At 36.7% G+C, this 23,342-nt stretch overlaps 2 protein-coding genes across 6 annotated transcripts; one reads left to right on the top strand and one right to left on the bottom strand.

Annotated features, from left to right (window-relative positions):
• The first annotated feature begins 822 nt into the window (after nucleotides 1-822).
• LOC131311807 (uncharacterized protein At5g08430) lies at nucleotides 823-16,813 on the top strand. Of its 5 annotated transcripts, none has more exons than XM_058339385.1 (12): nucleotides 823-1,064; nucleotides 1,225-1,434; nucleotides 2,834-2,913; nucleotides 4,139-4,326; nucleotides 5,148-6,081; nucleotides 7,053-7,162; nucleotides 8,678-8,737; nucleotides 10,023-10,073; nucleotides 11,006-11,076; nucleotides 11,498-11,724; nucleotides 13,201-13,303; nucleotides 16,537-16,813. In XM_058339385.1, the coding sequence occupies exons 2-11, from the start codon at nucleotides 1,334-1,336 to the stop codon at nucleotides 13,296-13,298; spliced, it is 1,920 nt and encodes a 639-aa protein (XP_058195368.1). In that variant the 5' UTR covers nucleotides 823-1,064; nucleotides 1,225-1,333; the 3' UTR covers nucleotides 13,299-13,303; nucleotides 16,537-16,813. The 5 variants fall into 5 exon arrangements, with proteins under 5 accessions (XP_058195368.1, XP_058195365.1, XP_058195364.1 ...); XM_058339382.1 differs by having other exon boundaries at nucleotides 824-1,043; nucleotides 13,201-13,318; XM_058339381.1 differs by having other exon boundaries at nucleotides 824-1,060; nucleotides 13,201-13,318.
• Nucleotides 16,537-20,442, bottom strand: LOC131311810 (probable cinnamyl alcohol dehydrogenase 1). The gene is made up of 6 exons (XM_058339387.1): nucleotides 20,339-20,442; nucleotides 19,686-19,799; nucleotides 19,095-19,325; nucleotides 18,411-18,696; nucleotides 18,073-18,223; nucleotides 16,537-17,969 (listed from the first exon to the last, which is right to left on the bottom strand). The coding sequence occupies exons 1-6, from the start codon at nucleotides 20,419-20,421 to the stop codon at nucleotides 17,773-17,775; spliced, it is 1,062 nt and encodes a 353-aa protein (XP_058195370.1). The 5' UTR covers nucleotides 20,422-20,442; the 3' UTR covers nucleotides 16,537-17,772.
• Between the last annotated feature and the right edge of the window lie 2,900 nt (nucleotides 20,443-23,342).

Here is a 23,342-nt window from a genome sequence, read left to right as displayed (position 1 = left end):
TATGCAGCTTATCTCACATTTTTAAATTCAAAATAATGTAAATAAAAAATAAATTTTCAAATTTTTTTGCACCGTGTTAAAGATCTCAATGACATCTATCAAACAAGATCCATAGTGATAGAAAAATTATTTGTATAAATACATAATTTTTGAGTTTAAAATTACATTCTTAAAAAATAAATAATTATTTATCGTTCTGGAGCGTGAGTCTGGCTGGCCATGGAATAAACAGAAGGAAAAAACGGTATGACGCGGGAACAAATATATTAGTACAATAATCGTAATGTAAGGGCACAAACTGATAGTACAAACATAACTTATGGGGACCTAATAAAGAAAATAAGGTTAATTAACCTTTCAAAAATTTTTTTTTTTTTGAAAAATACACTATTTCCACCACTCCATTTGTGACTCTCATTGTGTATTTATTGCAGTAATTTGAACTCATTTTTTTAGGATTTGCAAAGTTGTATACCCGTAAAGAAATAAACTTCATCAAATATGAATAGGTATATCAAAAGTTGAAATTTGATTTATAAAACAGAGGGTATGATTTTGTTCACGATCGTCTATTCTATAAATCAAAATTTAATTTTGTATATGCCTATCAATGTTCGATAAAGTTAAATTTTTGCATGGACATACTGCCCTACGGATTTTATAAAGTGAACGGTTCAGATTACTGCAATAAATGATGATGGAACCCACGATGAGCCGTAGAAATCATGAATTTTCCACCTAAGATGGAAAAAAATTTAATTCTCTTTAAAAAATCTGATTACAACTAAGCAAATTAATTGCACAAAACTCGAGAGAACAACTTCCACTCAGGATTTTACTAAACCATTTCTGTCCAAAAAAGATTTTTGCGATTCGCATTAACACTAGATTCCAGAACAATCAATCACACCTACATTGCAATCTTCATTCATCTCTCTTTCTTTCTCTCTCTCTCTCTCTCTCTCTACGGCCCATGCAGTAACCGAACCACGGCCTTCCAACAGCTCAGGGATTTGGGTTCTTTTTACTTGGTAGATTCTAAAGTTAGTGTCTCTCTCAAGTGGGTATTTGTTTAATCGCCTAAACTGCATCGTTGCGTTTGATTTCTTGTGTAAAACCCTAGTTTTTGTCTTATTTCTCAAGAGGGTTTTGATAATCCTCTGCATTGGGTTATCTACTGATCATTCACTGATTCCCTTATTTAATTTGTACTTGTTTTTGCAGCATCTGGAAATAGAATCTTGGGTTTTTCTTGGATTGCTTTTGGGGGTTTTGAGGGGTATTTGAAATCAAGAGTTTTGCATCGAAGGAGGCCCAAAAGTAGACACAAGTGATGAAGAAGAAAGGGAAAAAGATTAAAAAGAAGGATGAAAGTGCTGAGGATTGGTGCTTTGTGTGCAAAGACGGTGGGCTGCTGATTGTTTGCGACTACAAGTGAGTTCAGGATATACCTTCCATGCTTATTGTTACTCTAAGCACTGCTAGTGATACACACTCGGTGTGGGCCCCACTGTTACCCTTGGTGCGGGCCCATACTATGTCGGCACTTTATCTATGTCCGCACTTTATCTGGTTTACAATTTCCTCTTGCACACCCATCTTGGTGGGCCCACATTGGTTTGGTACCTTTCCTTTCAGAGTCTTCTCTGTTCCACTTTAAATGTCCCTTATGTAAATTCATGCAATTTAAAAAAAAAACATATTTTTACAATAAAACATATTTTTCTTATGCCAAATTAAAGTGCTTATTGACATTTACAGTGGGACGAAAGAAGTAACAATATTTATCAAAACTCTCTTCCTTGGAATGGAGGGTATCATCCTCTTTACGAACTCTCTTAAGTTCAGAAAATGAGGGTGTCCAAACCAGAGGGCTGGCAATTTTTCGGCTTAAGGAGTTTTTTAACCTCCATCCCATCTGGGTTCTATCAGATTTTGTTCAATGTTAAGTACGATGTCTACAAAAATAAATTCGCTTAATTTTTAAATACTGCTTGATAATTTTACGGGGACTATAGATTGTAGTAATGTAGTATAATACAATTTTAAAGAAGCATAATAAGAGAAACTATTAGAGTGGAAAAAAAAGACCTTTAGAAGTTTCAACATAGACCCAGAAAATAGAACTTCTACAAAGAAATAAATGGCCAATTGTTGTTAATTGTAAGAAAAATGATGTATGATCTTTTGTTGCTGTTTGGGGAAAAAGATATATGGTACATTACATAGTTCCTCTAACGGAGTAAAGGGGAGAGTATCAGGCAAGGCGTTTCACCCCTTGGGGGAATGGCTTAAATATTCGACCTTTCTTTATTTTAGGTTCAAAGGTGCTTGTTAACAATAACGCATAAGACTGGACTCAATAATAGCAAAAGGACTTTGAATGTCTGGCAATGGCAGGCATGTCTGCAATCAGTGAAATGCCGTATAATGGAGCCACCTTCATGGCATTTTCTTAACAAGCTCTTACTTAATATTTATGCATTGTTACATAAGTTTATAGCTTCGTCATGTTTAGTAAAATCAGTAATCATGTGCTTATATTCTATTTGGCGACCAGGTTGGGCAACGCGCTTGATGTATATGCTATCCTATTTATTTATCTGACCTGAAGTCTGAGGCTTTTCAAGTTCTGATTGCTTTTAACTTAACATCCTTATTTTCTTGATCCTCATTAACTTGTGGCCTAACTAGTTCAGGGAATCATTTTTAGTAAATTCAATTTGTTCCTTATTCTTGACGTTGTGTAATTTTACTGCTTCAGGCAGTGTCTAAAATATAGTAAATTCAATTTGTTCTTTATTCTTGACGTGGCGTAATTGTACTGTTTCAGGCAGTGTCTAAAATCATATCATGCCGAGTGTGTGGGGAAGGATGAATCAGCTTTGGAGACTGAGAACAGCTGGACTTGTGGTAAGCCTCCTGTATCTACCTGCAGCTTGAATTTTCCTTTTATTGTGTACATCGAATAAAGGCATGGCACCAACTGCCCCTGCAGCATTTACGAAGTCTAAAAGCTTATAGCTTTGTAGTAACGATATGACACAGAGTAATTTGGTTTCGAAATTCTGTATTAGCTTAAGGTTTCCTACCTTCCGCGTGTCCTGGAAAAAATAACTGAATTGACTTTTATGGAAGCATGCTTTAACTTTTTGGGATCAAGTGTTTATGTTAAGATCGTTGAAGTTGTTCCTATTTGCAAAAAAAACAACACATACATTGTGGATTCTTTCGTATTGAAACGGGGCATATGGTTTGCAATTGTTTTATCATCATCCTAAACATGCTATACCTATAATTTCATTACAGTTTCCGATTCTGTTCAGAGTGCTGACCAATGTTTTGGAAATCGGGCTAGGACCTAGACGGGTCGAAGGTTCAGTAAAACCGGCCAGGGTAATATATTTGACAGTTACATGTGGGATGCAAGTAAAAAAGCTAAAACACCAGTCTATAAAGACAAGTAAAATGCTGCTACAGCTAAGTGAACTACTGATTTGAGACTGAACGTGCTCTAACTGCAAATTACAAAGCCAAGGGTTTCAATGCTCAGTTTCCCACAATCGTTGGACTGATCTATGACTATATTTTTCTCCAAAGGCAAAATACATCCGGTGAAAGCACTAATGCGTGACTGATCTTGTTAAGTTGTTATTTATGGTATTTGCAATGCTTTCTTGCTAGATAAATAATTTGGCTATTATGTTTACATTATATACCTTTTTCATGTATTTAATTTCTTAAAAAATACATGTCACGTCACTATTCAGTTCTAGTTGACCTGACAATTCGGTGACCTGTGAGCCGTTCCTGTTTCTGGTTCGCTATGGTTTCCGATTTTCTAACATTTGTGCAGACATGAGAGCTAAGGCTCTCTACTATGCTGTTGTTGAGACATGTGTTTTTATTCTTCTAAAAACTGAATGAAACCTTCTGCTGCTCTATGTTTTATGATACTAGCTTATCTTGTTGTATACCAATCCAGTTGGACAATTCATAATTGATACGACAGCACGCTAATTCAAAACTGAATGAAACCTTCTGCTGCTCTAGGTTTTATGATACTAGCTTATTTTGTTGTATACAAATCATTATTGATACGCCAGCATGCAAATTGATTTTGATTTTTCTATTTCAGAATGGCATTCCTGCCTCGTTTGCCGGAAGAGTTCGAAATTCCAATGTTTTTGCTGCCCAAATGCTGTCTGTCAACGCTGCAGTGCTGCTGCGGAGTTTGCACGTGTTAGAGGGAACAGAGGATTCTGCAATAACTGCTTAAAGCTTGCACTACTTTCAGAAGAGAATATGGATGTTGATTCTGATGGGGTATGTCATCGAAAATGACCTGCAAACTATTCCTTAAAGTTTGCTATTTTTATCATATGAGTTGGAAAAAGAATGATTTTAGGATTAGCAAGTTCTTTTTCTGGTTTTGCGATCATCTCCTTGTTGTGAAGAAAGAAGCCATGTGATTGATTCTCTGTGTTCAATGAACTTTCAACTCATCTCAGTATCTCACAATAGACTTAGCATATGACTTTAGTTTCGTTATATATCCCTTATCAACTTTTAATCCTAAATTCTTCTAGTCTTTGGGTTGTACCGTTTTTTCCCATGCAGGTAATATATACGAAAAATAGTTTAATAGTCTTCTTTCTTTTGGAGTGCTTGTTTTGCTCAACATACACGACCTAAACTTTTACTCAAGTAACATGCAAATTACGTTTAAATTATCACATGTGTAAGGACACCTACGATGACTGGTAAAAAGTCCTACTATGATCAAAGACGTAAATTACATGAGTAAGAAGATCAAAGTATAAAACAAACATTATTAGTTTTTTTTAACAGCAAAAAGGGATGTTTAAATAGAAGGAACACCGGGAGTACAATAACACAAGTGGGGCACAGTAAGAAAAGAGCGAAATACAAACCAGAGAAAACAAAATTAATATTGCATAGAGCTCTTCAATCCTAACAACAACAATTTCGTTGAAGGGAAATGATACAGAAACCCAAAAGGAGGTCAAATTACCAGCTGTTTTTTTTTATATCGATTTTTAAGCTCAAAAGATGAGCTTTGTTTAAACAAGGGAGGAGTTTTGTTGCTCATTATCTTCACTGACTGTGTGCTTATTGCATTCCAGGAGAAGGTAGACTTTAAAGATAGAGAAACAGTCGAGGGCCTATTCAAGGAATACTGGGATATAATCAAGGAGAAGGAAGGCTTGACTGTAGAACATCTCCATTCTGCTGATGTTCGAATGAAAAAGGGTAAAAACTATAAGTATAACTCCTATAAACAAAAATCTGATGAGGATGAAGAAAGTCGATTATCATCTGATTCCGATGATGATGATGATGATGATGATGAGGAGGAGGAGGAGGAGGAAGAGGAGGGGGAGGAGGAGGATGAGGATGATGGCATAGAAGGGGATAAGCCAGTGCAGAAAAAGAGGAGATCCAAGGGGCGGCGATTTAAGAGGAAAAGTGAGGCACAATCAAATAAAAGAGAGTTTATTGGTTGGGGATCCAAAACCCTCATTGATTTTCTTTCATCTATTGACAAAGACACAAGCAAAAAACTATCGCAATATGATGTGTCTTCTATCATCACTGGATACATCAATGAGAACAGGCTTTTTGACCCACAGTGTAAAAGGAAGATTTTGTGTGATGAAAAGCTGAAGTCTGTTTTGGGCAGGAAAACGGTGAACAGACATAAAATATATGACATCTTGGAACCTCATTTCATTGAGAACCTAGAAGTGTCAGAGGAGGAACAGGGATACAGTTCGGAAGATGAGGATAGGAATCTCTCTGTGGCTTTTAAAAAACGAAAAAAATCGAGTACGCATAAAAAACCCGAGAAAAAAGAAGTGTTTGATGCTCCAATGAGCTATCATGCTGCCATTATTTCTGAGAACATTAAGCTTCTCTATCTGAGGAGGAGCCTAGTGCAGGAGCTATTCAAGCAACCTGAAACTTTTGAATGCAAGGTAATAGGAAGCTTTGTCAGAGTCAAGCTAGAATCTAGTGATGATAGTCAGAGTTGTTCTCATCTGCTTGCGCAAGTCAAAGGTTTGTGTGGTGGATAACTAATAATTCATTAATGTAATTGAACTATTTCTTCCTTTTAGTATGTCCCCCGTGTCTTGACAGTGGTGTTTTGTCCTTCATTTTACTTGTGATTTTTTTATATATTTTTATTTAGTGCTCAAAATAGAGATATTTAGTAATCAGATGTTCGAGTTATGTTCGACTTGTTGTAAGCACTTCCATCGATTTATTCCGATGATGGAACATATTAGCGGGTCACTTATGGTTTAAACCTTATTTTCAAAAACTTGTGATACCTGCAGTATGTTTGAGGAGTTGAAATCGTATGAAATTTTCCAGTCCTGCTACTTCTATCAGTGTTGGTGCTATTGTGAACCGTTTCAATACATTCTATTTAAGCACTAAAAGGCTTCAATTAATGTATGCTCGTTTGATGTTGATAATGTATGTAGACAGTGGAGTCAAATTTGACCATTATGGAGTTTCAGTTCTGATAACAAATGGTTCTTTCATTTGGCAATGTTTTGCATGTGAAAACCAATTGTGTTAATCTTGGAAAAATAATCAGGAGGCAAATGTTGATTGTGTATGGGATGAGATTACCTCACGTTCCTTTAAGTACTCCTTACTTATCAATCATGGCGCTTCTGGAGGATAGATTTCCGAGTCCAACAAAAAACAAAGCATTACATATTAAAAAGAGTAAATATTTGTCCTTGATTGGAAACTTGAACGATAGAAAGAACCAGAAGTAACTTTATCATTCTTCTTTTTGAATTGAATCTTTAATTCTTTTATTTGCATCGTTTCATTCTTGAGTTTGCAGAACCTAACCAAATCTTCTTGGAAATGTGGGTGATTTTTATTCTCTGTGAAAGCTTGTTAGGAAGAAATGTGGGTGATTTTTTTTTTTTGTGAAAGCTTGTTTTCATCGCACATTTCGTTTGTCCCTAAACTTGTGATGTTTTCCCATACCATGTATATACACTTAGGTGTGAAGAAGACATCATCGGGGGAAAACAGTCCTGGGATTCTCCTTGAAGTTTCTAATATCTCAACAGACATACGTCTTGATATGCTTTCAGATGATAACTTTTCTGAGGTAACGATATCAAAGTCTTTTCGGTGTCTCTTCTTTCTTTCTTATTTGTTTTATAATGCTTCTTCTTTCTCCAGTTCACCGTGAGACATTGAAAAATCTGATACGTGGTTGAAATCAAATGTAGCAGAATCTAGTAAAAGTGGTACAATGATGATTTCAGCTTCACATCTAGTTAACATGAATAATGTACGACCAGAGTGCACCAAAACAAAAAAACAAAAAAAGAGAGAGCAATAATCATGTGAAGAATACTAATGTGATGTTGCAAAAAGATTTGTGCAGTGTGGGTATGGAGTCTGGACTGTAATGTAATGTTTTCACTTTTCATTTTCTTTTGGAGGTTTGTGCTCAGAAATTCTGCTCAGTGAAGGGCTATATACTCTATTAGCTTTTAACAACTCATTTTATTTTTTGCTACAACATCCTGTCAATTTATGTTTTCCCCTTCCCCTAGAATTTCCGGCTCATTTCACTATTTTCTTACTGTTGTATTGTCCAGTCTTCCTTGTACATGACAAAATCATCTTAATCAGATCTCTCTCATCTTAGCTTCAAATGGTGCTGCTCTGACCAGGTCACGATTGGTCTCATTTGTAGTTCTATGTTTCTTGGTCTTACCACACATCCATCCAAGCATCTTGATCTCAGCTACACCCAATTTGTTAAGTTCCCAACCATCTAACATAAATTGTTTATTCTTACATTTATCATTCTAAGACAACTCTCTCTAAAGAAAGTGATTTAAGTTGCTAACAGTTCAACATAATATATGGTTGTTCCCCTTTGGTATCCCGCTTTTTGATTAGTGATTACGTGACATTGCCTACCTTGTTAGTATTTACTGCAAATTTTGTGCAAGTACAATGCCCCTTACTTCGAGTTATTTCCTACATTGTTCCCCTAAGAAAATACATGAAGGCAATGTTTGAGCCGGTCTATCGTGTTGTTTCCTTTGGAAATGTTTCTTTATCTCATAGTGTTTACCGAGCAAGATGCCCAGTGGATAAAATCTGAGGGCTTCTGTTGTCGAATGTGCAGCCTTATGGTAATCATTTGGAAGGATACTCCTGCACAATTCGCTGCGTAGACTAAATCTCGGAGGTTTTACTGTGATGAGAACTGTCCTTGTACCAATTTAACTAATAAAATAAAAATGTTGATTCCATGCTATGATGTTTCGTGACAAATGTTCCCCATATATGTGGGGGAAAAAAGATAACTATGTCACCTTTAAAAAGGTGTTTGGGACATGTTCTCTGAAAATTTGTGGATATTGATGTCTTTGATAGAAGGCAGTGATAACATTATTTGCTCTAAGTTGGGGTTTGTTCTTGAAAGTTTCACTCCTACTCTATTGTTATACCTTTCCCAATAAATGGGTATTGTTTTTTGTACTACTTATCCAAAGTTCAGCCACGTTTTTAACAATGTACCTTTAATTAGTGAGTTCAACAGACAGGTGGCAGTAGATTTCAACTGTGATAGTCGCAGCTTAGTCTTTTTTAACCTTTGCAGGAAGAATGCAATGATTTAAAACAAAAGGTGAAAGGAGGGCTCCTGAGAAAGCCTACTATTGTAAGTTCTCTCATACACTTCTTGTTTTGTTTAGTTTTATTCTTCTATGCACACGAAAGTTATAACTTATTTTATTATACGAATTAAGGATTTGAGTCATGAATACTGCCTATTGTTCTTGAATCTGGTTGGATCAAGAATTAGTTGTAAGAAGCCAAAGAAATCTTATTTTTCTTCATTTTGTGAATTATCTGAAAAAACCCTTTGGAAAGTATGGACGTTGCACTTGAATTTTCTGACGATCAGTGAAATGAAACATCAGGCTTGTGAGTAATCTGCGAGGTTAACAGATTTATGCTGTTTCTACATAATTTGAACCACCACCTACTTTTTGATTCGTTCACGGCCTTAGGCATGTAGGATTAGTCTTTTTGGAAATGCCTATTTGATGTACTAAAACCTAAACAAACATTTACAAGACTGGTTAACTATAGTCTTCCTCTAGCCCCGAGTCTGCAACTTGTGAGTCAGTCATTCTTCTACAGGTCCTTTGGGGAAATCCAACTTTTCAAGAAGACATTGATTGCACTCTTGAAGTTATGATTTATAACTTTTCAGAAGTGCCATTGAGATTGAAATATAATCCAAAAGTGATTCTCAACTTTTTGATCTTTGGAGTTGTCCCATCAATGAATAGTAGAAATGCAAAATGGGAATGGTACCTAGTTGTTTTTTTTATTGACTTTAATGTGGACAAATAGTATTGGACATCCTAAAACAGAATACGGTCTAACATTAAGGGACGGAAGGAGTACTTTTGTACTTCAGTTGGTTGCCTTTTCAATGTATTCTTCCTTTTGTGGTTGGCTTCATTAAGACAGTCGTGATTTAAGGAAACTACCAATATCTGAGGGTCCCATAAGAAACACCTGCCCTCAATAAGAAACATTTTGTCGTGATAATCCTAGAAAAGGGAATGAATAGCATTTCATGTTAAACTTATGAATAGCCGAAATCTTAAGATTCCGTCCTCCTATCTTGCCCTGATACCTTGGTACATATTAATATTCTCGTAGTGCCCCGTTACATTCAAGAAAACTTATGAGTATTATCAGTAACTTTTTAACATTTTATGAATTTTTTTTCTTGCACTACGTACTTCAAATCGTATGATGTATTGTATTTTACACTCAATGGCATCATTTTCTCTGTCCAAGCATTAGAACTTATTTTGCTGTTGCGTTTCAAAACTTCTGACAGGTTCTCTAGACTCCAGTGTCGCATATTCTAAGTTTCTAACTGAAGTGTTGTTTGAAATGTTTGATCAAAATTTTCTGTCTGACAGGTGGAGGTTGAGCAGAAGGCCAGAAGTCTGCATAAAGACATAACAAAGCATGTATGAATTTCTGCTTCAGTGTTAGTCGCTCAAGTAGATTACATCTTCTATTCTTTTGGTTTTCCATGGAAGAATCTGAGGGCTGAATCTAGATTTTAACTGACATCAATCTTTAGAACGGACCATGTTAGTAGTTAAAATGAAAGATTAGTTAAATGTGGAAAAGGCCCATAATATCATTTGGACTGATCATTAGACTCATAACAATGTCTGGATTTCTCATGTTACTAATCTGCATCTCAGGAACCCTGACATTCTGGAGTTTTCTCAGTATACTATAATTCCATATCACTGCATCTTCATGCATTCCTGTGCCTGTCTCATTATTATGTATTGTCTCTTTCTGAGGTTGATTGTTAGTATATGATATAAGGGGAGAGTGGGAGGGAGGGAGAAAATTTGGTTCTGCTGTTCATGAAACAAATGTAGGAAGGCGAACGTCTCAACAAGGTTCACGTATTATATTTTATGTTCAGAATCTCAGATATCGTACCATCATAAACTAGTGGTCCTGTGCTTTCTTGCTCTTTTCTGATGTGTCGTACCATCTCTTTTGCTGATTTACAAGTTTCATCAAATTATAATGCCCAGTGGGCATATTTTGTCGCACAAAGTAAAATTTTGTATTTTTAATGCATAGTATTTGTATTTCTAAATCATTTATTTCACTTAAGTGTCTATCTGTCTTGCCATTTTTTGTATTGCCGATCTCAATAAAATTGTGGTAAATCACATTGTCCCTGTTATTTCCTTACCATTCTGTCAATTATGCAGACAATTCACGAGATTAAACTACTACGAAACCTGACGTCCCAATCAATTATGCTAACTGTACTAAACAATCAAGATTTATTTTTGAAGATATACATCTGAAAGAAAAATTGTTCTGTGTTATCTCTCTGCTTGTCTGTTATTTACATGAAAATTTTCAGTGGATTGGTAGAGAGCTGGCTTTGTTGCAAAACCGCATTGATCGAGCAAATGAGAAAGGATGGAGAAGAGAATATCCTTTCGTGATTTAGTTAGTAGTAATATGCAGAGTCAGTGTTTGTGGCATTTGCTGAGAGGACACAATAGCTTGTGAAGGTATAGCCGCATACCCCAGTAGATTAAGCAAACTACTGCTGCAAAATCTCAAACTTTTCATACCAAAATACCTATGCCAAGCAATTTGATTTGATAAATGAAATTAGTATGCAGAAGCTTTATACCTTGTGATCATTTATGACTTTGGAAAAAAAACGTGAAAAGATGTGTGCATATATTTTTGCATGGTCCCTCATACTTTGCCTCTGTCAATTTTCCATTAATTGGGTATCAACACATGACAATGTAGATGCTCAAATCACACACACGTAAGTTTTTTACCATTACGAGGTGAGAAGTAACAAGTTAGTGTGGCCTTAACCTGCCTCCCATTCTACGTTCTTTGAGTGCTCGGAAAGAAAACAACAGCTTGAGACAGAATCAGAACAGTTACGGTTGCTAGAAAGGGTTCCCAAGGTGATTGCTGATGTAGCAGGGGTGGAAAATATCTTCGAGGATGCCATTAAGGAGTATAAACAGGGAAATGGACGGTCGCCAAAATCAACCCTCGTGGGAAGTTCAGAAACTCGTGGTGATATTGAGGGAGCCAGTGGAATTTCTTCAGGTATAACATATGCTGGAGGGTGGATAGTTTTTTCCTACTGTACCTCAATTTCCTTTAAAAACCTTAGGATATTTTGTATATCTTGTGTATACAATGAATATTTCTATATTTGACCTTCTTTCTGAATCAGTCTTGGTTTCAAGTTCTCACATTCTTACTTTTTCAGAAAATCTAATTAGTTAGTTTGTTTTGTTTTTCTTTTTGCAAAATGTTCATTGCATCGATCAAATTTCTTGAAATTAGAAAATTATGTAATGGTTTCATTCTCTAGACGAATCAATGCTATGCCCTAAAATTTTACTGTTATCCGATGGAAAGTTCTATTTGGAATTTCTTTTTTCCATTGCACCCACTGTATAAGTATCCGTGACTAAATCTTGGTTAGACTTGTAGTTTCTACAAGTTATGCAATATCTCCTCATCTTTTCATGGAAGTGAGTATTAGTCGTAATATAATGCCCCCCCGTTGTTAATACTTGCAACTCATAAGTTAACTTATTTAATTTATTTCTTAAGAAAAGCTGATAATGTTGTTCGGTAGCAATTGTGAACAATCCTTTATTTTGCTTTTCCGCTTATATGACCAAACTAACTGAGATAATTTCAAGCTCCAATGTGATGCTTTCACACTTATTTAGAGCTGTAAAAATGACTATCGACAAAATAACGCGCATCTACGGAACTATCAAGGGCAATCTTGACATCCATTTGATAATATGCAATTCTGTAGCATATTAAACCTAACAATTTGGACGTTTATTCAAGCTTATGTAAAGTTGCACCCGACATACTTACAACACGACTTATTTTAAGTCTTTTATGTTAATAATAGAAAAGTTCATAATCTGAAATCTAGCGTTTGCAAATCTATCTTCTTTAAGTGATCATAAATGGGGTCGATGCAATAATATCATAGGATAATGCTCACAAGGTATAACGTCCCATAAAAGCGGAATAATACAATATTTACATTGAAACTACGGCATTCCTATATTGTTGAGCTATTTTTAAGAAATTTAATCATTTCTTCTGGTCAAATCATTGCTGACGATAATATGAAACTACCTCAAGATGCCCTAAGAAATAGTTTCTTAGCAGGAATAGGCCATATCCAATCCCATGTAAAGTTTTTTGATGGTTTCATATATAATGGGAAGGCCAACTGCATCTTCGACATGCTGTAAAACAATTGCTTCCAGCCCCATGGCCATAATCAAAGTAATTTTTCTACTTAAAATGTTGAACCAAGACCCTTTCCTTTTATGTACTCAAGCAACTTGGGCGGCAGTTGTCATGAAAACCGAATATTAGTAAAGTGGTGTTTTCCTTAGCAATCTCCAGTAAGTTGTTAAATCTTTCTTCTCTTTAGCTTACTTTGATTGGCAGGTTTAGATATTAAACATTGGAGTTGACCTCCAGTTGCTTCGTAGTTAAATGAGCTTATATTTATGACTTAATTCCTGATAATGCATGCAGGAGATAGCGCTGTCGCAATTGGAAACTCTTCTTCCGGAAATGTTGGATCCTGTTCATCTAATGATGTAAATGGAAATGCACAGGCAACAATAGCATAACTTTGGTGGACATTTACAAGGTTCATCTATTCTCTTATACTCATATGTTTGCTTCAAAATTTTTGTACAAGGTTGAATTATACTTGTGATTTCAAGCCACCAATAATGCAAGTCAATGTTACATGGATCCTTCATTTTGGCTCAAGTACCCTTGTCGATGTGTCCGACACCCGTATCCTTTTGGACACTCGAATCCTCTATTTGTTAAGATACTTACATAAAAGAAATATCAAATTAGCTAGAAAAGCAATATTTCGAGTATTTCACATAGACAAGAAACAAGGAAATAGCAACAACATAATTTTCTTAACCCTTTCTTGTTTAAATACATTTGTAAACATAGTTTACGGTACATAATCTGAGAAAATTATGCAATATATAATACAAACTAGAGTTCAAGAAGCGTCCCCGTACCTGTACCCAAGTTGAGGACACATATTTATGTATCCTAAGATTTAAGTTTAGGAAGGTCCGACGATTGGACTTGCACCCGCACCCGAGTCCATGTAACATAGATGCAAGTTAGATGCTTGTTGCTTCATGGAACATCACTACCATACTCCTATTCGAGATATTTTTCAAAGGTGAGAGAATCCTGAAGAACATGGAAAAAAGAGAAATGCATGATTTGGACTTGTAATATTCATCGTATTGAGGGTTTATTTTTAGTCTTGAACTAGTTTGTAGGTTGCCTACTGCACGACAATTTTTGTGTGTGGTTGGGTTTCAGTTGTTAAGGGAACTGTGGTAATTTTTAGATTTGCTGAACTTGGCTTTTGGGTTAGACAAGGGTCATAATGTAGGGCATCTATACCATATATAACATTGTGCTAAAACAACTCGCAGAGTGACCCGTTTTTGTTTGAGATAAGTACCGTGGTGTAAGTATCCCAATATTGTCTTGATTATGAGACGTAATAAAATTTGAAATAGAAGTTTAGCTACCTATAAGTATCTATACAATTCTTGTACGCAATAATGTTGTGTTCTGTTGAGTCGTAATTGTTTAATACTATGAAGTTGCTATGGAAGGCCCTTGTTATTCTCTTCACAAGAGCACAGAACTATGTTTGCGAGTTAAAGTTCTAGAACAACAGACAAAAAAGCAAAGAAAAAACACAAAAATGGTTAATGAAGTGGATCTAGACAAGTGGATCAAAAAAAGAAAGTGGATCTAGACAAGAGAATTGTAGCGTAGGAATACCCTTGACTTCATAAATAAAGGTGAGCAGCAACCATCTCTATAACACCCAAAGCGGGGGGTGCGGCAGGGCTGTCATTGGGCTGCACTTGGGGTAGTAGCCGGTTCTTCGTTTGGCTTATTGGGTTTGGTAGCAAGCACTCAAAGAGGAGATACTCTACCTCAAAATGACATTGTGTGAGTTGCTTTTGTGATATTCCCACGAAGATCCTTAGCTGGAAGAATCCATTGGTTAGATTGCAGATATATTTGGCTAGGCTTTAAGCTGAAAGACAGGGCAAAATGCCATTGGATGTTCGAGGTAAGAATAAATAAGTTTGGTGAATGATCTCTAGGCCAAAAAATTGGTTGGGCATGCATTGTCCACAAGTGGTTGATCTGTCTCTCATACTATTTAATTCTTAAGGCACCTTCGTTTGTGGTACGGCCATAGAAAACAAAACAAATTCCAATCGTTGGAGAATGAAATGAGATCTCTCGGTGATAATAAGGAAGTTTCACCAAGAATTGATGAATTAATGTCCAACCAATCAATCTTATCATGCAAAAGCATTTATTAAGGAGCTAAATCAGTTTTGCACAAGATCAAGTCAAGTAGTGTTCATACCCATATCCAATGTATAATTTTAATGCATGAAAGTGATAGTAAATTAAAAGGTGATAGACTATTCTATGCAAGGAGGTCTCTTTGTGCAATTAAGGTCTTTTGTTGTTGGATACAGATCTTCAATAAAGGTAAATGAGCATCAAAGATTCAAAGCTCATAAAACGAAGATCAAATGGTTAATTGGGGAGGTAGGTTGGTCATTCTACAATGAAGTATAAGAATTTATGGCTTCTGGAAGGAGGAATGGAGAAGACAAAAGACGAAATACCTACTATAATAAAAAGATATCTACAAGAACAAAGAAAGATAGTGACTGCCTTAACCATTTATGTTCCCTCATTATTTCTGTTCCACTCTCATGTTCTCCCAATTTTTTCCTTCTGACATCAATGATGTTCTCAATTAGCGGATCACCCATATCTTTCTATCTCATAAGTGCCTATTGGTTATTTTGATCGCCACTGCAATCATAGAAGTGCACAATCCTACAACTTTTTTCTTGGTTTGGACAATCTGGATCATTCCAATATCTGTTGTACGCGTGGAATTAGGTAGGATCACAGATTCGATTGTGGAATCAGGTAGGGTAGCGTGCCTCTTGGGCAAAACTCAACCCCAATAGCTAGCTCATGAAGTGAGGGTGCCCTCACACCTTTGTACTTCATATTACTTTGGTACCCAGGCAATGTGCAGCTTCGCTTCACAGCCGGATCATGGACTTGGGTAGGATTTCGTTTTCACATCAATTCTGCACACTGTCACAATTCTAACCAAAAAATCAAGGCTGAAAAGGCTCCCCCAGTATTCGGACTGCTAAGGGGTACAAACAAACAGTCTTGTACCATTGGTGCAAACTTCTTCCTGTTATCAGTGCTGTATTTTGTTACCATAAGAATCCAACTTCTTATAAATAGATAAACTTTACTAGATAATCCAGAATCTTGAGGCTTGAACATAACGATTTCTGACTGATTCTCTCTCGGTTTACTGTGCTCTCATCGAATGTGCTTGTTCAAGTTTCAGCCCTCTCTTTTGTACTCATGAGAGCTCTGTTACTTCTCTTGTTCAGGTTGTTTGGAGAATTTGTATTATGTGTTTCTTTATGTTTACACTTTACACAGCTATTAAGTAATAAAACTCATGATTAACTGAGGCTGTTTAGTTATTCTGTGCGGATTTTGAAGAATTTTTGTTATATTTTTTTGTGTGAAGCTATTATTATTATTACATCGTGAAGAAATTTTATTTGTTGTCTTCATGTTCTTTCGTTTCATGTGACTCTGATTGAGAGAATCTCATACTGCCTTCAGGCTATTTGACAATTCTTAGGAGAAACTTGATTATTCTCTCTTTTTCCTGGTAATAAATTGATAATTTGCATCCAAATTATTTTGCTACGTTTTCATTTTTCTCTCTTTTTTGTTTGTTAGGCAACTCGGACTTTGGCAGTTTTGAGAATGCAAAGGAAAGTAAAATTCACGCGACTAGCGAGTATTGTATCGAGGAGCCTTGAAGTGCGATAAGGAATCTCGAGTGATTCGTGGAACTTGATAACAAAGAACTTGGTTTGGATAATCGAGTGTGGATAAATGTCGTGTTGGGTTTTCATTTTCTAAATGCTTTTTGCTCAACACCAGTGTAGTTGTGACTTGGATTTGGGAGCTTGACTTGTTTTGCTGAAAAAATGAACAATTTGACATTAGAAAACTGAGAACATTGTTCTTGTCGCATCTTATTCTTACAGCATTGGTGAGTCGTATCCCAATCCTTTAAGTGACACATCCTATGTGTCTGAATTAAACAGAAACACAGTTCCTGAACTGGTAAACAATATAGGTAGGCGTGGTACTTTCCTGGCGCTGAATGCCGCGTGTGCGCAAGGAAATCTAAGCGCAGGAAGGAACTTTTCCATTGGAGGTAGGATGTTAGTTTGAATTCTGGAAGAAGCATTAGAGAGCTTAAGGAGGAGCTTGTACCAAATGTGTATTGTAGCTTATAGCTTCTTACCAAGGGAAGCCCTGGAAACCTCCTGGACCCGAGTAAAGCTTGTGGATTGAGTCCATAATGCCCTGCCTTTTGTGTCTTCAGTTACATACTCGGAGATGATGAATTTGGTTCCGTATTGGTTAGTTTTCTTCCTCCGGGGGATTACGGCTAGGGGATTGTTGCCGCCCTACCTATTTCATTCGTCATGGTTTCTCGTGGGCTCCATCGTGAAGCTACCCTACTCAATGGCAGCCTTTTTGAAGTACTCAAGAGATGAAGCTTGCTTACTGCTACATTATTAGAGTGCTGAATTGTGAGCTTCATAGTAAGATATAGCAATAGCAGCCTTTTAGAAGTGAAGGTCTCACCCATTCAATCTGATGTAACTTTACTTGTAAAAACCTCCTTATCCACACACATTTTGAAGCAACACAAAGCAATTGTTTCACCCAGACAAAAAGATATGCATGAAAATAGAGAGGAAACAAGTGGGAAAACTGAAAAACGCGAAACATGGGAAGTCAAAAGAAAAAACCGTATCGGGACTCAATGAACCTCTAATTCGTGTCAACGGGATGAATTATTCAGTTTACTTGAGCCTAAAATAGCTACTATTACGGCATGATAAGATGGGATCTTGTGGACACAGCGAAGTTGGAAAGTTTCTTGAGGATTTTCTTTCACTTTAGGGAGTTCTCGATGTCGATCACGAAGCGGTACTTGATATCGCTTTTTATCAACCTCTCGATAGCTTCATTCACGTACTGAATTGGGATGATTTCAATCTCTGGGTAAATCTTGTTGGCAGCACAGAACTCTAGCATTTCTTTTGTATCCTTTGTACCACCTGACCCGCTCCCCGAAATTGATTTCATACCTGTCGCAAGTACCAAACGGTTAATTTACCAGATAAAATGATGAGTACATACATATGCGTACATATATAGGATTATTTAGTTTATTTCAGTTGATGAATATACCGAGAATAAGGCTTATGGGACTGAGCTTCACTTCGCCTGGGGCACCCACCAAGACTAGGACACCTCCAGTCTTCAACAGAGACATGTATGGATCAAATGGGTGAGCCCCGGATGCAGTGTCAATTATGAAGTCCAATGACTTTGATACTTCCTGCAAACCAAGGTATCAATTGACCATTAAGTCCACCTTCTTTTAATCAAAAAACGATTACAAATGAATCCAGTTGTTCATCAACGAACTGGCTTAGTAAAAAACATTATGTTTTACCCGACTCAGATAAGCTCGTTTGTAAACCTGACCTGACGACAACTTAAGAGACTGAGTTTGTCAATTTTACCAGCATCTCTTGTTGATTAGTTGAGATCACAAATTTGTCAGCTCCAAGCAGATTCAGGGCCTCCTCTTTCTTGGATATGCTGGTGCTGAATACAGTCACGTTCAGCCCGAAAGCCTTCCCAAATTTCACGGCCATGTGGCCCAGACCTCCGAGCCCGATCACACCAAGTGATTTTCCAGGTTGGTTCATCTTGTGGCGAATCATTGGGGAGTAAACAGTAATCCCAGCACACAACAATGGCGCCGCCGATGCTAATGGGTAATCTTTTGGTATTTTGAAGCAGTACCTGCACATTCAGTGCCAAACAATCCAGATCACGTTCAAAGCTAAGCTAGAGTAAACGTAATGAAAGAACGAAATGACATGAAAACTTTATTCCTCCATGTCTTCCTGTTGATGTGTTAGGAAGACAGTCGTAGATAATAACACGAGTTTGCCCAACCGACTGAGTCAGTTGGCTCCTCTCTGCCGCTGGACTCAGAATCAGTCGAAATGTGCGTAAACTGATCCGATTGTGTTATCGAGCAAATAACAAAACATATTTCTCTCTCTCTCTCTCTCTCTCTCTCTCTCTCTCTCTCTCTCTCTCTCTTACTTAATTTCCATGCACTATTCTCAAAACAAAATTTTCATTCAAGATTCTTAACGACTGAAAAAAAAAAAAAATACCGAGAAAACCCTTACCTCTGATGAACAACAACGTAAGTGGAAAATCCTCCTCTAGTGATGGTACCATCCACATCAACATGGTTGTAAGTGAAGACAGCACCCTTTGAGCAATAAACTTCAAATCCATCGTTACAGTATTCACAATCTCTGCACGAATTCACGTAAGTTCCCACTCCAACATGGTCCCCAACTTTAAAGCCCTTCACATTTGACCCCACCTCTTTCACTAATCCAACAATCTCATGCCTGATCAAACCCAAGAGATCTTAGAAATATGTATATTCAGATATGTCAAAAGCAATATTAATTAGCATGTTGTGATGTAATAACTGATGAAACTTCTTCCGTCCCATCTCGTTTTTCTGTGTTTGGTAGTCGTGCCTTTGATCGGATCAATAACTAATGTGTTTAATTTCTTGAATAATTATTTAAAACATATTTAATTTACCAATCAGAAGAGGCCTTTCCCTTTCAAAAAATTGTTTGCGGAAGTAAATAATTTTGTTGACCTGATTCAAGGCATGAATATGCGAAGAGGGCCGAACAAAATAAGACGGATGAAATGTTGTTTTACACTTATCATGAAATAGAGTCACAAATACTTACCCAGGCACAACAGGATAGTTTGCATCTCCAAATTTGTTCCTAGTCCATACGACTTCGGCGTAACAAACTCCGCAGTGAGTAATACTAATTGAAATGTCATCAACTCCAATGGCCCTGTTTCACATTGTTAATTAATCCTCTTGGTTAAAAAAACGATTGATAATATCACAGAAATTTCGTTAGCTTCAAAATACATGCGTGAGCACGAACGGGAGCATGATATATCTCTTATAACTAATTAATCCTCTTGGAAAACACCATTATATATCTCTTATAACTAATTCACCGTCCGTAACTATTTAGACTGTGAATATTATATTTTTTCTATACGTACGTATTTCCTATTGCATAATCTATAAGTCACGTAATTCACATGTGCATGCGTGAGCACAAACGGGAGCTCAAGCGTGAAAGTGTCTTCCAAACACATTCCCAACTACGAAAATCAGCGAGAGTGAGAATTGTGACGTGAGAAAGGGATTATGTGAATAAGTGCATGGGAGAAGTGTTTGGATCGCGGAAGGGGGTTGTCACAAATAAATTTAATGTACTCCACAAATTTAAGGTACTCATTTCCCTTTTTACCATAATAATAGAGAAATTAAATTACTATTTAGTACTAATATTTTGATTAACCATATGTGAAAATATACCTGCGACTAAAATGGAAAGGTGATAAAACCCCAGATGAATCTCTTGCCGCGTATCCAAGGCAGTTCCCTTTTACAGAATCCATTTCCGGAGAGAGAGAGAGAGATGGTTATAGGATGAAAGAGTGAGAAGGTAGTTAGACGTTACTTGGCAAAAGTTGTTGAGGAAATTGGAGTTGATTCACGTCAATTTATATTGAAAGAAATTAAAGAGCTTGATCCACAAGACAAATAGGAGTGACAAGTACTAGTATAAAGAATAGAATATATGGTACCAAGGCCATGCATACGTCGGCACTGACTTCATAAATGTGTAATTTCTCAAAAAGTTGCGTCGGCACTGACTTCATATATCTGTAATTTCCCAAGAAATTTAAATATACAATGGGTACACCATTTCATGTGCTCCAAATGTACACCACATAACACTATTTACGGTTCTTTATTGGATTGTGATTTTGACACTTCAAAAATTGATGGAGGAACTCCAAAACTGAACTATATTAATACACAAAACGACGTCGTTTTAGAGCCCATTTATCAATTTTTGGAGTGCTAAACTCAATTTCCTTCTTTATTCTATATCATTGCCCATTTTCCATAATTACAAAGAAACCTAGCAAAACCCTTGCTTCTCGCGCGATACTCTTTTTTTTTTTCATTGATTAATTTCGTATTTAAGAAAAAGTCTACCTTTCTGTAACGCTCCAATTTTCGGACACGTTAATTAAATCATTTTCAACTGATTTAATAATTCATAAAATTGATATATAAGAAATAAAATTTTATTAAACAGAGTTTAGCAGCGAAAATATCAAATGCCAAATTCAAACCTACTTAATTGTCCTACAAACCAACAAAATGAAATAGAGTTTGACAATTGTAATATTACTTATGAAAATTTAATTAAAAGTACGTCAAATAAACAAAGCTTCTAAGGATAGGGCATCCAAGGCTTAACAAACTCCCCTTCCTCAGCTGAGAGGTCTTCACCCTGGAACTGATCGTCTTGCAATAGATTCTGCCCTTCGGTTTCTTGATTACCTGGCATGAAACGCCAGCCCAACGACACTATAATGAGTTTTGAAACTCAGTAGATAAATCTTACCCATTAACCCTTACTCTACAAATAACCACATTTATAATAAAAGGAGGCAAAAATCGAAAAGCACAAAACTTATTTCATTATATAACCATCAACTTAAGTAAATTCCAGAATCTCAACTTCTATAATCATTCCAACACCATAATATTCACCACGTTCCAAACTCAGAATTTCATTGGACATACTTTACAGGTCCTACTAGGCTATCCTCAACATCCCAAGGTCCTAGTAGGTTACTTTCACAATTCTAGGTCCATTAGGCTGCCCTCAAAGTCCTGCTAGGCTACCCTAAATACCTGAGGTCCCGTCAGGCTATCCCTGAGGTCCTGCTTGGCCACCCTCACAATTCTAATCTATCAGACTGCCCCCAAGGTCTTGCTAGGCTATCCTCAATACTTGAGGTCCTGTCAGGCTAACCCTAAGGTCCTGTTTGGCCACCCTAGCTACACTGGGTCTTTCCGGCTGCCCTCAAAGTCCTACCAGGCTACCCCCGATCACACGAGGTCCAGTCAGACTACCCCCGAAGTCTTGTTAAGCCCACAACCTTTCATCTGTTACCTTTTTCCATCAACCAAAACAACGTCTACATAAGTTCTCCAAGTCCACAACTCCTCCAATGTCCACAATGTCCTTTCTACGTTCTTGGTTCAATCGACAAAACAATCATTTCAAATAACGAGTAAAGCAGATCATAATATCGCCGCATATACAGGATAACTGAACCACCGTACACCCCATATCCAATGAGCTTACTTCCAAACTAACTTCATAACAATTTCGATATGTTTCAATACCAAAGTATTTGCATGTGGATCAATAATAACAATAGTTTATAAAAAGTCATTGAAACAATACATTATCGACAGTTCAACAGACACAAGAATATTTCACAGAAAGTATTCAAATTTGTCCTTGTGACTTTTGGGTTTCATTAGGATTTTGCACATAGGTTCATTATAGTAAAACAATGTTCTAAATGGCGCTTGGCGCTAATAGGGCGGAGACCCACCTCCAAGCGCCAAGTCGCCTAGGCGGCGCCAAACAATTCGGCGTTTTTTTTTTTAACAAACCATCATCCAATCAAACTATATTCTATGTATCCATAATGCAAGTTCAAAGTTTTACATAACCATAATGCAAAGTTTAATGTACAAACCCAAATGAAATTAAGTAGTAGCAACTAGCAAATAAGTTGAATAAGACAATAAGTAGAAATAAACGAGATCGGAGATCCCTAATGCCAAGTTCAAAGTTCATCTCCTTCCTCTAACTCTTCTCCTCCATACCCTTCCAAAACTTGATCCATTAGTTTGATATAATATATTTTAGGCCGCCAAAGGCCTCCAAAGACGCCGCCGCCGACGCCGCCAAGACTGCTAAGACCGCCAAGGCCGCCGAGACCGCCATGGCTGCCAAGGCGGCCGCCAAACACCGCCAAACCTCCCTGGGCACCAAATCAAACGCCACGGGGTATTGGTGTGGCGGCAGAAAACCTCCAAGCGCCTAGGCGGCCTCGGCGGCCGCTATTTAGAACACTGTAGTAAACTATAATACTTGAGGATTGAAAAGTTATTTTGTAAGCCTTAGGGATACTTTAGTAATTTTAGTACTGTTACTCTGTTAGGCTTCTTCAAATAATATTACCGATGTAGTCGATTACAGTCTCAATAAAAAAAAAAAAACATACATCTTAATATTGGTGAAATTAATATTTCTTTTACTTATAAAACCTTTTTATTTTTTTATAGTATGCATGTGACGAAAACTTATATTCCTGTTAACATTTCTTTTTGCAAAATGGAAGTTAACAAGTTACTCCGCTACTGAATTGACTAAACTACATATATAGTGTTATTTCAATTAAATTCTTTGTTTTACCTAAACTCTTCTAACTGTTACTTT

This window comes from Rhododendron vialii, chromosome 12a, assembly GCF_030253575.1.
Source record: "Rhododendron vialii isolate Sample 1 chromosome 12a, ASM3025357v1".
Lineage (NCBI taxonomy): Eukaryota > Viridiplantae > Streptophyta > Magnoliopsida > Ericales > Ericaceae > Rhododendron > Rhododendron vialii.
Note: the sequence above shows the minus strand (reverse complement) of the source record. Positions and strands in the feature narration are given on the sequence as shown.